General features: G+C 35.2%; 1 protein-coding gene and 1 long non-coding RNA gene across 2 annotated transcripts in view; one reads left to right on the top strand and one right to left on the bottom strand.

The window, feature by feature from the left end:
* Positions 1-4,773: 4,773 nt before the first annotated feature.
* Positions 4,774-9,755, bottom strand: LOC105285156. The gene is made up of 2 exons (XR_895006.3): positions 7,387-9,755; positions 4,774-5,509 (listed from the first exon to the last, which is right to left on the bottom strand). It is a non-coding gene; the product is annotated as an uncharacterized LOC105285156 (long non-coding RNA).
* Positions 6,819-17,650, top strand: part of LOC105285155 (low density lipoprotein receptor adapter protein 1) — a 63,203-nt gene continuing 52,371 nt past the window's right edge. The window contains exon 1 of the mRNA XM_011349157.3: positions 6,819-7,045. Coding sequence (XP_011347459.1) covers positions 7,003-7,045 — 43 coding nt within the window. The 5' untranslated portion in view covers positions 6,819-7,002. The remainder of the gene's footprint in view (positions 7,046-17,650) is intronic.

Here is a 17,650-nt window from a genome sequence, read left to right as displayed (position 1 = left end):
ACACGTGAAAATGAAGCCCAACAAAATGTAAAATTACATTTATTTTTATTATTATATTTTTATAAAGCAGAGTTAAATCTCATTGAATGTAACTTATTCCCGGAAGGAAAGAGAATGTTATCGGCAAGGACGAAAGCCGGGTTTTATTAATTGCATCACTCTCTCGAGATACGCAACGTATAATTTTGCATGTGTATGTCCTTCGCGCCAAGGAATCGATCGAGCGTGTACCTATCAATTAGACCTAACTGTACTTGATGATCTCCATTCTGGTGTTGTCAGCGTGCATAAAAGTGGTCGCTACCTTTTTTTTCATTAAAAAATCGCACTTGTCGGTATTGGAACAGAAAACCGATCGCTGGAAATAGGTTTGATAGTATAAGGGATGCGTTTTATCGAAATGGAACTGTTGGTAGTGAATGCACTCTCAATCATAGTCACGCTACAAGATAAATCAAGTATGATTGGGCTTCATATTATGCAAATATAATATGTACCATGTATAACAATATATTATTCCCACGTTTTAGAAAGGCATGACGGATATGTATAAACAATGTATAAATAGCAAATGGAATATTATTGTTGCTTCTTTTCTACCAACTGATATTCTCGTAATGCTTTCAACCGCATTCTGTGCTTCCGATCGATGACAGCAGATATTAGTATCGGTATCAAACTTTTATACGATAGTTCTCCACGCTAAAGTATCAAAGTTGGCATGATATGGCTCAGAGTTGAGGTAAAAGTTTCGTTGTTGAATATACTATGCGAATGAGGCGACAAAACAGTTTGATATCTTGTTAAACATAAAAGATACTGCTATAATACCTGTGTGTCGTTTCTCCCTCAGTAATATTTACATAAACTGCATAAACGAAAAAGAAATTTGTGCTTACGTGCGCATAAAACTCGTTATGCTCATATAAAATTCATATACAGGGTGAGGCACCTAAAACAGGCCACCTGATATCTCGGCTGTTATTGGTGATAGAAAAAAAATGTGTCAGACCAAACTTGCATGGTTTCAAGGGACACATAATTTGTTCTAAATAATTTTTTATTAGGTGGACGCGTAGAGGTCATATGAAGGTTAACTTCGTTTTTTTAAATGGTATGATATGTTTTTTTACGTACCATCTAGATCGTAGAGCGTTTGAAGATGCGCACATTGATCTACGGGTCAAAATCATTCAAAGTCACTGAAGGCCAACTGCAAGGGAAAATAATTTACTTTATATTGCCTAGAGTTTTCTGCTATTAAAAATACTGTAAACTCAGAAATAAAAAAGTTCTAGCCCTTAGAAATTTTTTCTTTTTCCGCGCAGTTCTGAGTTGTTGTTATCGTTATTTTTTATATTGCCTAGAGTTCTCTGCTATTGAAAATACCGTAAATTCAGAAATGAAAAAGTTCTAGCCCTTAGAAATTTTTTCTTTTCCGAGAAGTTCTGAGTTGATGATATCATTATTTATTATATTGCCTAGAGTTCTCTGCTATTGAAAATACCGTAAACTCAGAAATGAAAAAGTTCTAGCACTTAGAAATTTTAGCCTTCAGTGACCTTGAATGATGTTGACCCGTAGATCAATGTGCGCATCTTCAAACCCTCTATTAGATGGTACGTAAAAAAACATATCATACCATTTAAAAAAACGAAGTGACCTTCATATGACCTCTACGCGTCCACCTAATAAAAAATTATTTACAACAAATTATGTGTCCCTCGAAACCATGCAAGTTTGGTCTGACACATTTTTTTCTATCACCAATAACAGCCGAGATATTCAGATGGCCTGTTTTAGGTGCCTCACCCTGTATATTACATTACGAGAATTTTGAAAATTGTAAAGAAAAAGAAAATTCAAAATAAAAAAACGTATAAATCACATTACAAACTGTTCAAAAAAGGATATTAAATATTGTTAGAATGAAAATTAGAATTATTTCTGTACGTTACATAACATACACTGAGGAATTCAGAAATGAGAAAAATTATTAAGAACCAGTAGACTAAAAGCAAACATTCAAATTAATTAATCTGACAAATTCATCCTTTCGTAGTATCAAATAAGTTAAGTACAGCTTGTACATACTAAATTTTCTGATAAAATAACATAAATTACAAATAGACTGAACGAGATATGCTCAATTTGAAAAATTTCAAAAGGAGTGGACAATGATAAGATTGCCGTGTGAATCCATGTTCTCTCAGTTTAATCGTTAATCGCGATCCGTGCTTTGTTCACGTGAAAGAAAAGGAAATTAACGTGGAGGCTGCGGCGTAACGAGCGAGTCGACGAGGCCGACCATGCTCGAGGTAAAACGCTAGGGATTCATAAAAGTTTGACCCGTGTATATACTCTTTCCTTCTTTTTCTTTCATCTGGAACATACCGTGTGTTTGGAGGCGAGACTTTTTTCGCAAGAGTACGGCATTTTTGCTACGGTAGCTTCGAACTTTTCTTATTTCGAAATGAGATGATTTTCGTGTTTCATGTCACGTAGACACGCGATATTCTAAAAAGGGAAACAATAGCGATTACCGAGAGCGTGTATTTATATTACATTGTATTTGTATAAAATAGATATTACTTTTAACGCAAATACAGTTCTAATGGGGTTGACTTCTAAAGTTGTGAAAGCGTCATTTAATCTACGAAGCTATATTTAATCTCTTAATTTGTTTTTCTCTGGTTTTTATAATTCTATTATTTTAATTATACAATTCCACATTGCAACATCAAAAAGCGAAATAAATACAGTTATAGCATCATTAAAATAATACCTCTATTTCCGTAATATGCGGGAGGTATGCGCTCAATGTTGGCATAAGGTCTGCTTCAATGCTAAATTAGCTTTAACAATACCAGAACTTCCAGTATCTAGATTAAAGGATTCTCTGTGCGAATCTCACAAATACAGAACAATTCTCGCCGTTTGGTATGTTCATTCTCTATCATCTGCGCTCGTTATCGACGATTTTAATTCCGCGAAAAACTGATCGCTAAATTAAATCGTGGCAATTAATTGCAATTAATTGCATAGAGTTAATTGCATAGAGCGCTGTCTAGTTATTAGTAGCATCAGGTATGCTTCGCGAATATCGAAGTAATATATACTTGCAGATCGAAATTGATTATCGGTTTTATGAAAGATTTCCTTTTTTGCACTCAATTTATACATTGAATGATTAAATAAAACTTATCAATAGAAATGTAAGCTGATTTAATTTAAGAAAAAGAAAATTTTTAGGACTTAGTTCCTGGATAATAAAAAATATACAAGATATATTTTTATTAATTATTTAGAATTATTCAAAATATATAAACAAATTGCATAAAATTAAGATTTTAAATATCAAATAGTAAAGTTCTTAATTAACACATAAAAATATGTTCATTTCTAATATTCAATTTTGTTAATATTATAATATAATTAACAAAATTATGCATGCAGAAGAGATAACTATAGGCTACACCAGAGAATAAAATTCGATCTTTGTTATTCCGTTTTGTTAACTCAGCGAATGCAATGTGAGACTTGCGCTTTAGTCGGATAATATGCAAATTTGCCTTGACGAGGATTTTAATGAAATCCGCGAGAACAGTGCGTATGATTCTTCTCGTCGGCCCAGTGGAATAATCGCGAGCTTAACGCGCGCTCGCGCAACCGATTTAAGCTTTGCCTCCAGGCCTGAATGTTAGCTCTTCATGCCGTTCGCGAATTTTAATCGACAATCGTACCAGCTCAAACGCGTACTAGAAGTTACGAATAGAAGGCAGCGGAGCCAACTTTGTTTCGGAACTGGATTTCCTCGAGAAACTTGGACTCATTTTCTATAAGCGATTCGGCACAGTGTAAAGGCGCCACGAGAACTTCTTATTTTAAAAGCGTTCGCAGAACAAACTGTTTTAAGTATTATACGTATATAGGAAGAGAGATATCTCGCTTTCTTCATATAGATATTTGTAGAAAGTACACTGTGAGAATTTTGAATTTTACATATCGCATTATTAAAGTGAAAATGGTGCATATTAAAATTTTTTCCACTTTTCGCTTTCAAAAATTATAAAAAATTTTCAGGCTTATTATTGATGCTTGAAGAATTATATAAGAATTATTTAATTCAGAATTCACATGTAGTATATAAATTTTTATTATGTGTTTATGATCATTAAATTATCAAATGATATTATATCATTTATTTATTTTCACATATTTATCGCTATATTTTACATATTTCTTTAAAACGTCTCAAAATTGTGTCTTTAAAAAATAGAGAAAAGAGTAGTTTATAAAGGGAGAACAGATGAAAGAGATCTTTTCTTCACTGCGTAACGCAGAATTGCTTGATAAGTTCTCTTGATATTGTCCAATATTAATCTAAAGTAACGCGAAACTTTAATCAAAAGTGCATTATGCAGAAAGTAATACCTATGGTAAGCTCGAACTCTCGAGCATTTGTTTTCAACTACGTGGGTTAGCTTCACCAAGAAGGACATCTTTGCCTGTCTCTGCTTCTTCCTAAATTATAATAATTATATTATATGTTATACTTATCTACAAGCAAATTGCCTCGTCTCGTACATCAAATCTGCGATGTATACCACTTACATAGAATATCCTTATGATCGCTATAGTATGATTAAAAAATGTGATAAAAAGCTGACATAATAATGTTTCCTAGTTCGGAAACTGTGAATCTTTCATTCATTTTTCCAATATCTAGAAAAAAAGATTAAGACTCTAAAAATATAATAATTTCTTTGTTTTATATAATCTTTTTGTATACATATTTATTACGTTTTGTATACATATTTATTGAAGTTGCATTCACTTTAGTTTAATCATTACGTCGCGATAATTAGTGTAATGAATGATATCATAATTTATTTCCTATAAATAGACACTATTCTGAATAAGTCTTAAATGCATATTTGAAATCTCTTAAAACCGGTTAGAACTTCGTCATTGCACGTCCGCGATCTCGTGACTTCTCGGACTCGAGGGAAGAAAGTGCGCTTTTACAAGAGAGCCGTGCTCGGACTGCTCGACCGAGGCCGCCTGTTTTCTGTTCTGTTTCAGCGACCTTTCGGGAGCTCGAACTTTCCGACAACTAACAAAGTCTCGCTTGGCAAACTAATTGAGTTTTCTCACCAATTATCCGTTGCCTCACCCGTCAATTACTTTTATACTCGTCTTCTTTCTTCCGTCTTCCTTTGACTGTCTTTTTCTCTTTCTCCTTCTTCTCTTTCTTGCCTCTGTCGACTTCGTGCTTTCCAATTGCCTCAAAGTCCGTCGTAAAATAAACGGATTCGCCGATATCCGAACGATAGCGACCTAAGCTAACTTGACCGAGGCTAACCCTTCTCACCGAGGATAGATAAGAAGGATCGAGATTGAAGCCACGACCGCTGACCGGGCTGTTCAATTTCTGCTGCTTGTTTCTTTGCTTTTCTATTTACGGTCGTAAAAATGATCGTGTGGTTTTTGCCAAATCTCTCGGAAACTGAAAGGAAACAAGACGATGGCTGAGAATAATTTTTAAATTCTGAACGCTAGATAGATCCCTTGATACATATATGTACATACTTCTATAAACTTGAGGAATTATTTTGAAGAAGAGATTGACAAGGCTCTAAGTAATTCTGATAAAATTGCTGAAAGGATTATTATGAGATAGAAATAAAAAAAAATGCTAATTCGAATTAAAGGTTTTGTTGTAACTTTTAAATTAAATAGGCAAGTTAGAATCTTGATTGACGTGAGTATCGTTGCATATGTGTATGACTTGTTATGAATGTGTAAAATATTAAACGTTTCGATCCTATTTCGGACCCTCCTCCTTAACGACTGGCAGTAATGATTATGATAATGATTGTGATGATAAAAGATCTCTTTCATTATCACCATTATCATCACGATTTTCGATATGTATAGTTTTCACTATTTTTTCATTTTTTTGAAAACAAATAAAAAAACAGGGATAACTTTATAAATTTAATATAAAATATTTTATATAAAATTTAATTTATAAAATATTTAATATGAAATTTAATACAAAACAGGAATAACTTTATAAATTTAATATAAAAGTAATAATAAATTAATAAATTCAATGCTATCATGTTATGTGCAAAAACATTTATACAGGGTGTTTCCTAAGTAAGTAGACAAACTTAAGGAGGCTATTCCTTGGCTTATTTTAAGAAGAAAAGGTCATATAAACATATGTCCTAAACTGCTTTGTTTTCCAAAAAAAAGTACATCACTGTTTTCGTTCACTTTTCGTTTATTATAGAACAGTTTGTGTTATTGCAAATGAAACAAATGAAAAACAATAGTAACCAAAAAGAAAAATTATAACGAAAAAGAAAATAGTAACTAAAAAGAAAAATAATAACATTACAGTAACTGCTGAAAATGTCCACCTGCAGCCATGATACTGCAGTGCTGTACTTTTTTTGGAAAACAAAGCAGTTTAGGACATATGTTTATATGACCTTTTCTTCTTAAAATAAGCCAAGGAATATCCTCCTTAAGTTTGTCTACTTACTTAGGAAACACCCTGTATATTAATTGAGCATTTGAATAACGCAAATCGAAGATTAGCTCTCAAAGAAATTGTTTCATTTTTACAATTGAACATGTAAATGTAATTCGAAAATGTAATTACTGACATTAAGAGATATCTGATCACCATTCGTCAGCATCCACTGGAGCATGCTCGTGGTGAATGTCGGACGTGAGAAAGGGGGGATAAGTGGTAACGCGTGCGGGTCCACCGCGGGGGAGAAGTAGTAAACTCCGCGAGATTGTGCAACGCGTACACGGTGTTCGTATGCGCGCTGAGAAACAGAGACGCGAGCATTTTGTGTCGGCACATTCGCGGATGAGGATCTCTCCTCTTATCGTATATCGTGATCTCGATCGGTGAACGTCTTCCGTTCGCGTTTTGCAGATCAATCACACGGAAAAGACGAGACAACATCGCGAAGAAGCATGCCGTTCTTCAAGAAGCTCCGCAGATTCTCGCGTCACAAAAGTGAGTCTCTTCGTTTTTGTGTATTTTGCACGTACAACTAGCACGATTTTATACATTGCAAATATGAATTAACTTTGAAATTACCTTAAAAAATTTTAGTATTTTATTTAATGTTTTATTTAATTATTCTATTTAACAGTTTGATTTATGATGCCAAATTAACATTACTCGAGGAATAAAATAAGATTAATCAAAAGCTGAAGCTTTGAAGATCCTTTGCATTCTTCGACATTTGATAAGACAGAACGTGCATAATTCTTCTTACATTTGACTGTAATTCTATATACATTTTATATTTTTAATTTATGCTAGTCTGAAAATTCGGTATTTCGATGCTTTACCTATATTTCTTCTCGCTCTCTTCATCATCGGACATTCTCGATATTGACGCTATTTCCTCGGCTCTTGGCTCTAAGTAGCACATCTCTCCGACTAAAGTCGTTCGTAATCGAATTCCGCCCCAGTGAGGAGATTCCCGGAGCGCAGTTGCGACCTTTAAGGGCTCGTGCTTCGATTCGAGGCTGCGTCTTCGTCTTAATGCAGTTTCGAACTGGTTGGGACGTGCCGTTCTCTGGGGAGACAGCGAATCAGCATTCGCAGTGTAATTCGCGTTCAGCTGCTGCCGGATGAAACAGTTCTGAGTGACGTGATTTCCTCTGCTGATTGTTGCGCGCGGATTGTCGTAATCGGTGCAGAAACGTTATCGAAGGCTCGCGTCGGTTCGGAGCACAGTCGAGCAAACTATAATCAAATCAATCAAATTACGATTATTTATGATGCAGTAGTTAGATGACTATTAATTATGATTATTGAATCGTGATTAATCGTGTACTATGATTATGTATAAAGATATATGTAATATCTATTATAAATAATCAGAAATAGAGCTAATGTGTGTTATATGTAAGAGTTATCGTATATTAATTAGAAACGACATAAAATATTCGACAAAGTTTCGATATATTTTAGACGAATTTTTTTCTCGAATTTAGTATTTAAGAAATAGTAAAATTGTCTTGTTGATATTCGCAAATCCACAATTCTCTGTTGAAGAAAATAATAAAATATTACTAGAAATGTCGAACGGACAGAATTTACAGATGCAATTCTTCACAATTGGAGGCGCATTAGAAATCAGTCCTGTGCAATCAATTGCCGTTGTAATTTCTATGTAACTGCAAAAATTGCATGCTATTTTTTTGCTTCAATTTTGCCTCGCGAAACGTAACTGCACCGCACTACGAACGAGTGAAACGAATGACGCAAATATCGAACGCAAAGAAATATTGAAGTCGCATGCTCTCGTTGCAACGTACAACGCGTATTCTATTTTATGACGACAACGTCATGTTTACAGTTGTCAGGCGATTCTCGTATATCGATCCACGTTGCGTCGTGTTGTCGTGTTCAGAATAAATAGCGGTCAATATTTATCACGTGAAGAGAGTTTGAATTTATTAAAATATGCGTTTTCTACTGCGCCCATAATAACACGACACTTAAAAAATAACAAATATGTAATTATTGAGAGAGTAAAACGAAATTAAAAATATTCTCAGGAAAAAAATCTTGCAGCTTAATTTCAATAATCATCTTTTCAAGACAATATTAGTTTTGTTTGAGGAAATTAATGTTACTAATTAACGTTGAAGATATATCATTTTTCCATAACAATTGTGTAATTTTTATAATTATTAAAGAGTAAAACTATACACTTTTATAATTTATGATCTAATAAAAGTAAAAAAATAATTATTATAATTATGTTCTCTAAAATTATACGGTTGGCAGAGTTCTCAGATTATTATTTTTATCTTATGACACTGAAATAAACTTGGTTAAATATAACGTACAACAAACGTTAAATATAGCGTATCGTTGTTTTTGAAACAAAATATATCGCTTATTATATTGCCGGAAGAGTTCAACAGTTTATACTCTGAAAACTTAATTAAGCGCGACGTATTTGAGATAGACGAGATCGGTCGGAAACACAACGAGTCAGCGTTCTCTCAATTGCATGTTCTTTTTTATCATTTCCGTTCAATATACGCTGTGGCATCTTAATTATATGTCTTTATCGTGTGTGATTTCCTTTCACTCACAACCGTTAGGTGTCTGTGAACTTTTTTCATTCTTGTTTTCTTTATTCTTTTTACTTTATTCGACGATTATTTAGCGCCGCTGCGTTTCCTTGAGCACGCACCGCGGTTTCCTGTGTCGCAGTTTCCCTGTACCGTGTAATTTTCGAAGCTGAACGTAGTTCGCGTAGTTTTACATAATAAAGCAACTGTGGATATCGATAAACCCATGTGCCGTTTTCACTTCTTGCCAAACGTGAGTCCGCCCAACGATCGATCGTTCTCGTAAAAATTATTGATCGTAATCGTGCTCGCTCGAGTTGACAGAGTGTCATTTACGGATTCGCAGTATTCGCAAGTATTGCATCAGTCGTCTCAGTACCAATTTTCGTCTCTTAAAAATTTTTTTATTGACTTTTCCGCGAATTACTTCGACACGAGCATGTATAACTCGCGAATTCACGAAAAATTTTTCACGAGAACAAATGTTTCCCTCTAAAAAATCCGAAATATGTGTCTAGTAACAGAGAATAATGGATGTAAGATCAAATTCTATTTAGCGATAACATTTTATATATTTTTGTTCTTACTGACGAAAACTTTATCTTAAAATTTTTGTGTTGATACTAAATTATAATTACCATTATTTCAATTACTATTTGATTACTTATATATATTTTTCTAATGCGGAGTGAAAACGGATGAAAAGTTAAAAAAAGATAAGAACATAAAAGATACAGAAACTGCTTCTAACTTTTCTGAGCGTCTCTTTTATTATTTCCCAAATCGCACAAGTTTCACCCCTGAGAACACGGGATAAGCTTGCATTTCTCCAGTGACACAATGTCTACGATGCGCCATAGTGCATACTCGGTGCACTAGCCGACAAATTTACAACTCGTGCATATATGCCCGCGAGTTTACGTCATCTGGCGTCGTCGTTTATTCAAATACAGGCGAGTGTACATCATTTTGCCGGCTGAATTTCCGTCTTTCCCTGCGAGCCGCGCCGTATACTGTCGCATGTCTGTATGTCCCAACGGAAATTCATTTCCTATTTCGAAACGTCGTGTTTACCTTTACGACATCAAAGCAATTGCAAAGGAGTAACAGTAGTCACAAGAAGTAGATTAATCAATGTAGCGCGCGCCTTTGTACAGTTGCATAAGGATCAATGTTATCAAACTCTTGAAAATGCTATAATTAAAATGATGGGAAGAAAACGGTTAATATATTTTCGATGTATACATATGTATGGATGTGTATGGATTGTGTATGTATATGTGTAAAAATATATATTTACACATAAATAATATAAAATAAATAATAATTTAATATAAAATACAATAATGAGTAGCATTTATACTTACAATATTAATTAAATATGATCGGCAGGTAGAACGATGAGATATTAATTAATGAAAACTCAATCAACTCAATCACCTTAAAATAAGTTTAATTAAATTTCATATAGAGAGAGCACGCAACATATATTTTACGCGTGATGAGTCTGTAAATTGAAAACAGAAGGAAGAAAACATATTCGTTTATTGTAAAACTGTACACTTTTGACCTATTCGAAAGATAAATAAAATTCTGAATAAAACTTGAAATAAAAATACATTAATCGATGTTATGTGGTAACTCTTTTCAAATCAGAAACTTTTAGTAGAGGTATTGATAATTTTATTTTCAACATTCGTTGAACATTTTGTGTCAAATCATTGAAGAATAAATTTATCTTGAAAAAATTGATTTTATTAAAAAATTATTAAGTACAATATATATATTTATAATATTTGAAAAATATTTGAGAGATAATTAATTTACAATTTATATCTCTTTTACACCAAAATCTCCTAGAAGCCTGGCCTTAAACTTGCGCATTCTGGAGATAACATCATATGGCAGTCGAGAACGATGTAATACGAAGTCACGTCCGTGGAAAAGTTTCGCGTAGACAGCTTAAGGATTGTACATGTTTAGGAATACGCCAGCATTCGCTCGACTGAAAATTTCAAATCCTCCGATCGTACATTTTACCCGATTCCTCGAGCAACTGCGCCAAGAGCTTTCTTTGGTTTCTAGCAGCGAAGAAAGATTTACTGACGAGATAGAAGCTTACCCACATCTCAGTATCGTTCACTTTAATCCTTTCATCCTTTGCCGCCTGAAGTACATAAGTGCAATTCATTATATACTGTTGAATATAATTTTTAAGAGAATATATTCTTTGTTTGGTTTTCTCTGCTCTTTTGAGCAATTTTTCTTTTTATGAATTTCTATATCTTAGCTAACTTCTATTTTATTGGGAAGAAGTGCAGTTTTTCTTTCATATATATTTTACAGATATAAATTAATGCTCGAAATAAATATCAGATTAATAACGGCACTTAAACCGAATCTTTGTCTAATTTTTTCGCTAGATTGTTCTCATTTTTTCTGATGCGCCAATCTACCAATTTTTCACGAACGAAACTATTCTGCGAACGGAGATGATATCGTAAGTGCATTCGCAAATTATATCTGTGATATATTTGTAGTACAGTTTTAGTATATTTTTTCGTATTAATACTAATATATGAAAGATCATTTATCGATATTTCGAAAATGTTTGTGTATTGCAAATTCCGTAATTACTTCAACATGAATGATAAAATTCATCGTTATTACCGTAATTTTATATATCTATATATAACATATATTTCGTCCATAATACACGCGCAGTAAAGAAACGTATGATAAATCTTTGCTCGACTTGTAAGTTACGTCGCTACGCGCTGACATAGTTTTCCGGTGTCAAGTTCAATATACGGAGCCTTGCATTACAAAACCAATTGGACTTTCGACACATTTGCGTCGCACAATACGCTTTTATCGCGTTTAATATTGCGAAAGACATGCTCTCTGTGATGAATGATGCTTCTAAGCGCGTAAATCGCGTTGACCTATATATAGACCAATTAATACAAATGATTAATCGCATTATGCATTACGACATGCCTTATCAGTTTAATTCGCTACCACGCAAGATCTCACTAGTCATCGTACATCAGTTAAATCTCAAGTTAGTTAAATCTCAAGTCACTTAATATCGGTTTAGCGCATATAAAATACGCGACGTTTTAACTTACACAATAATGTGTTAATTAGAGAATGTTAATAAAATCAGAAATGTAATTTCTGAAGAACGGAGAACGGTGGAGTTTCAAAACACGATATTTTTAACGAGATAGAGGGTTTAAATTGAAATTGCAAATATTTAAAAAAATGTTAATCTAGTTAATAATTATATAATAGTTGATTAGTTAATAATATTATACTATATAATATTATTATCTAAATAATATTATATATATTATATAACAATTTATATATTTTTTCTCTTAGTTAAATCCGTGCTCAAAAGATATCCCTGAACTAATTAACGAGAGTTTAAATAACTTTTAGAAGACAAGAGCTTCCGACAATTTTCGTTAATACGCAAAATTGTTGATTATTCGACGCGCGCAATTTATCCAGCTATGTATCTATTTCATCTATCCATCGACTTCATCGAGGGTGCACCAAAGGGAAATTAGTACGTTATTACGAGTTCATGGCTTGGAGATATATTCAGACAGTGATAATGCCTACCTATAGGTACGGAATGCCATTGCGGTGAATTTAATTTATCATTGGCATGTCTGGAAGTAAATGAATAGCGGCTTTCGGCCAGTGAGGAAGAAATTGGATTTAGCGTTCTTAAGATGAGCCAAAAAAAGCAAAAGGGGGTTGAGTGGATAAAAAAGACGAAAATGAATACAAGAGGAGGGATGGGTCCTTTGAAGGATTTCGAGACGATACTTCTTTAGTAGGAAAATAAAAATCTAATTATAAAATTGTTCGAGATTCACAGTTGAAGGATTCTGACAAATTCAATTTCATGGTTGGCAAGTAACATTTTAGTGTGAAATGTGTGAAAGAAGATGCAATAAATGTAATTCAACGTTTAATTAACATTAATTCAGAAAAGAATATACATCTGTAAGTAAAAAGTTAAAATATTAAAAATGTTAACAAAATTCATTAGCTTAGATTTGAATATTTAAATTAATATCTTTCGATTACATATTACTATTTCAAAGCTCCTCTTTAGTCGGATATGTCAAGCACAGAAGCGCAACTCGGAAGAAAGTCGTTTCTGAGCTCATGCTTACGTAACAAGCTCTGATCCTTTGACCGCGAGATCCTGAAATTTTGTCGTACCTTTCACATGCATTCCGCGTAGCTTTGCTCTTACATCCGCGAAATAACTTTCCAATTATCTGACGCTATCTTTCAGTGACGACATGTCATCGCTTCGCACAGACGAGCGTAAAACTGAGAGCACTCTATTATGAATACCTCATGCGCTGAACTTTCGCACTTCCCGCAGGATCTTCCGCGCGAGATCGAGCCCTGGATTACTACATTCGTCGCGTTTCCCCGCATCTGTCAGTAATTCCGTTACTCCGCAATTGCTGCAACCCGCGGTCAAGGTATATAATTTTTCGCGTGCTAGACGCGAAAAATTCTCGAGCTTTTTCTGTGGAATTACTCTCTCGCGAATATCATCCATGGTATTCACGAGTACAGCTACAGCCTCACGTGGCGTGAACGAACGATTCGTACAAATACGTGGCAAATTATATTTGTGATATATTTGTAGTACGGTTTTAGTATATTTTCTCGTATTACTACATTTTAAAAAACTTGTGTACAAACTTTTAGCAATTGATTTAAAAAATATTTAAATAATGGAAATGGATTGATATGCTAGAGGTAAACAATGAGGTAACATTATATTAGAAGAATAAACTATATTTATTATCAATTTTTATTACATTTATCAGAATCACTTGGTATCTAAATTTGATATTGGTAACTATTGTTTGAATTGATAACTAAATACGCCATTTGTACGTTGAAATACCTCGTTGGAAGCTTTGTGAACATAAATCTGTGTTGGTTTTCATTTTCAATAGCTTTGTCCGCGTGCATGTGTAACGAGACTCGAGGCTTAAATAATCGACAAGTGACGAATGCAAGAGCTTTTAATGCGAACTTTGATCGATGACTTTTTGTCGATTTGCATCGGGAAATGGGCGTGTTGACCTCATTCCGGCTGCGCTTCCCGATAGGAAAATAAAAGAACTTTCTCTCGGCGCGATTTCGTGTCTGGAATTATAAAGAGCGCCTCTGACATTCGCTGCGCTGAACTCGCTTATAAACGGCTGTTACGGAAATGACGACGATATCGTGAAAAATATTTTAACGGAGCGTGTCACGCTATATCGCGCGTTTATCTGACGTACAGCTAGTAGCTCTCAGATTTTAATGTCAGAGTTGCAGAAGGATATAATGAACGAAAATCTAAAAGATACTTTTTAACAGGAGACATTACACATGCCTCGTTCCTTCTCATCATTTTCTCGCAAGCGCTATTCAAAATTGAATAGTGCATCCATAACACAATGCTGCATTTTTAGGATCAACCTTACGCTAAAGTTTTTCTCGAGTTCTCGCGCGCTACTTTCCTGATGATCCTGTCGCGACTTCTCCCTTGTCGCGGGATAATCTTCTCCGACCAAACGATGAACGAGACAATGGCGGGAGAGTGAGGAGTCGTGGCTGTCCCCCGAGAAATTACTTGATTTCCGCGAGAGTGCTCGCGCGAGTTCGCCCCTTTTCCATCGTTCTCTTTCTCCTACCCGACGCTCTTCACTCGCCACCTTTTTCTCCTTCCTGCCTTTCTTTTCCTCGCCTTTTCCGGCGGAAAAAGCGTTCTCGAGCTCGCCACCACCGCGAGATTTACGGTCTTTGCGTGGCTCCTCGAGAACACGGGCATCTCTGAGACTCTTTGCCATGGAAACAAAGGCGGCAGGGATGCACATGATGCAGAGATTTCGGACGGACCAAGTCCTGTGAAAAGCCATAATATCTCAAAACGTGAAAAGTAATATATCAACATTGTCTCAAAACTAATGTACCCCGAAATCAAGAAAACGAAATAGTATTCCGATAATAGCTTGTGTCCTCTTGAGGCATTTTTAAAATATTCACTGGCATGTTGAGATGTAATTTTATCCTTTTCAGTTTCTAAATTCTTTTCTTGAGACTCTTGGGTTTATTAAATTATAAACAACGGTCAAAAATTTCATTTAATGTGCTTTTTATTAAACCAAGAGATAACAAATAATTTATTATTTTATAATTTATTATTTTTACGATTTACTGCAATAATGATTTATTTAATATTTCTGTCATTTTCTTTGCGAGGATATTAAAAGGCATTTAAATAATAAGACTTACCGGCAGATTATTTCTTATATACGACCCTGGAAGGCAAACTTGTACGTTTCACCGTTATACTTGCCCTTCAGCCTGCAAGCGTTTTATGTTCTAACGAAAAAAAATGGAACGCACACTTTTCTATTTTCGACTGTAGATAACGGAATATCGCGCTATATTCCCTAGTGTGATAAATATGTGATTAGTTTTGCGATGTTGAATGTGTTCGAAACAAAGAGAGATTTGACGTAATGTAAAAGCTAGATTTATTATGAAAATGCAAATTAATGTAATATTAAGCCTATATACGCATATGGTACACGTACCTTAAAAATCATATACGTGTATCTTGAAAGTCATAAAGATAAATATCCATTCTTTTTATTTGCATTGTAAAAGGATACTCAATGGCACGATAAAATGGTTCTAATTGCGGCGAGATTAATTAGCGAGACTAATTAACAGAGGGAAAGGTACAGAAAAGTCAGATGGTCCACGAGATCTCGAGATCAAGGAGCTGTCCATCATCGGCGCTTTCTTCCGTGGCCGGGAAGTGCTGGCCGAAGGTCCGATTGTTGCATCAGCCGATGCATGCACTCCTATTGGGCTCAATTATCCCTTCTTTTTCTGGCCTCTCTCCGCCCCGCATCCAGTCTCCTTCTTCTGCACCTTCTCGTGCCTGTAATCGGCCTTTCTTCCAGACTCGCGACGACGACTCGTTACACTTACACACTTCCAATCCTGAATTCTTTCGCGTGCTCGCCTTTCCATCGCGAGAACCCGCGTCAGACTTGCATCAGCCTCGTCTCTTTTCTCATGCACACGCACGCACGCATGCAGTCACCTGCAACCGGCTAACGGTCGCGAATTTTTTTATTCTGTCGGCGGTTCTCTTGCAGTTTCCCCTTCCCCACAACCTCTTTGGTTGAAATTAATCTTCTTCCTTCGTCGGGCCTGCCTCCAGTTTTACATGCTTGTACTCGGACGACATGAGTCCGCTCTGCAATTTGTATATGTCTCGACAGTCTGATAACGGCATGGTGTCTATTCGCGAGAAAAAAGCTTACTCTTGTTGGAATTTAGAACATTTATTTCTGTTTTATAAGCTAGATTATTTACAATTTTATACAAACAATTAATGTTAATGTTATCGAAAGAACTTTTCAATCATATAAACCACGGAGGCAAAAACTGCGATCAGCCATTATAGTAGAGCAAGTTTCATTAAATCGATTTCCCGGCGATAAATTTTCTGTCATATAACTCATGCAGCTCGTGTAGCACCCGAATTACACCCTTGTTTTATCTCGCATTTTACGGCTTCAATTATTCTCGCAATTATTCGAACGGTATTTTTGCTTGAAAAGCGTCCCCAGTTCGGTCTCGCCGCTCTTATGCCGGTGTCGTTTAATCTCTATGCGGGGTAACGCGTTGAGGTAGGAAAAAGCGGGGCGCATTTAGCGCGTTGGTTCACGAGATGCAGGCTACGACGTGTGAACGCGGACGGCTGCGACCTCCTCGATTCCAACTGTCGGCCACTCTCAGCAAATACTAGCAGGTGTTACCTCGACAAGGGTGGAGACGTCGCGAATATCTCGTCCCCATCCTAGCTAGCGAGTGAAACTCCCCTAATTGCACCCGTTGATGAGACATGGAGCAGCCCGGACGATGTTTTTCCAGGCGTTAAATGGGATTATTACGGAAGCGGCTATGTCCTTACCGTTCTTCTTATACCTATGCTGTGAGTGCAACATGAGCCGTTTCAGCGCGGTTTCTGATCCAAACGTTAGAATATTTATTAAAAAATTCATTAAAAAATTTATCATAATGTCAAGATTTATGCATATTTAAGTCGCGAGAGCCTGGAAACAAAATAATTGATATACTTTGGAAGCGGCAAGAAATACGGCATATTTGGGGTATAAAGAGCGTAAAAAGAAGAACAGAGACAAGAGGTTATAATGGAGAATAAAATTATATTTGAAAGAACATAATTCCAATCTGTACCTGTGAATAAAGATTTTATATGCGCGCAGTATAATTTAAATGATCGCCATGAGATGACTATAAACTTTATGAGCGTGATATAATACTGTAATCAAAATGTCACAAATTAACTTTTATTGCACGCGAGACGATCATACAATCATTTTACTTGATCGGAAGTGAAGAAAAATCGTAAAAAGACATCGGTCTGTCCAAGCCTGTTCGG

This window comes from Ooceraea biroi, chromosome 6, assembly GCF_003672135.1.
Source record: "Ooceraea biroi isolate clonal line C1 chromosome 6, Obir_v5.4, whole genome shotgun sequence".
In the NCBI taxonomy this organism is placed as follows: domain Eukaryota; kingdom Metazoa; phylum Arthropoda; class Insecta; order Hymenoptera; family Formicidae; genus Ooceraea; species Ooceraea biroi.
Note: the sequence above shows the minus strand (reverse complement) of the source record. Positions and strands in the feature narration are given on the sequence as shown.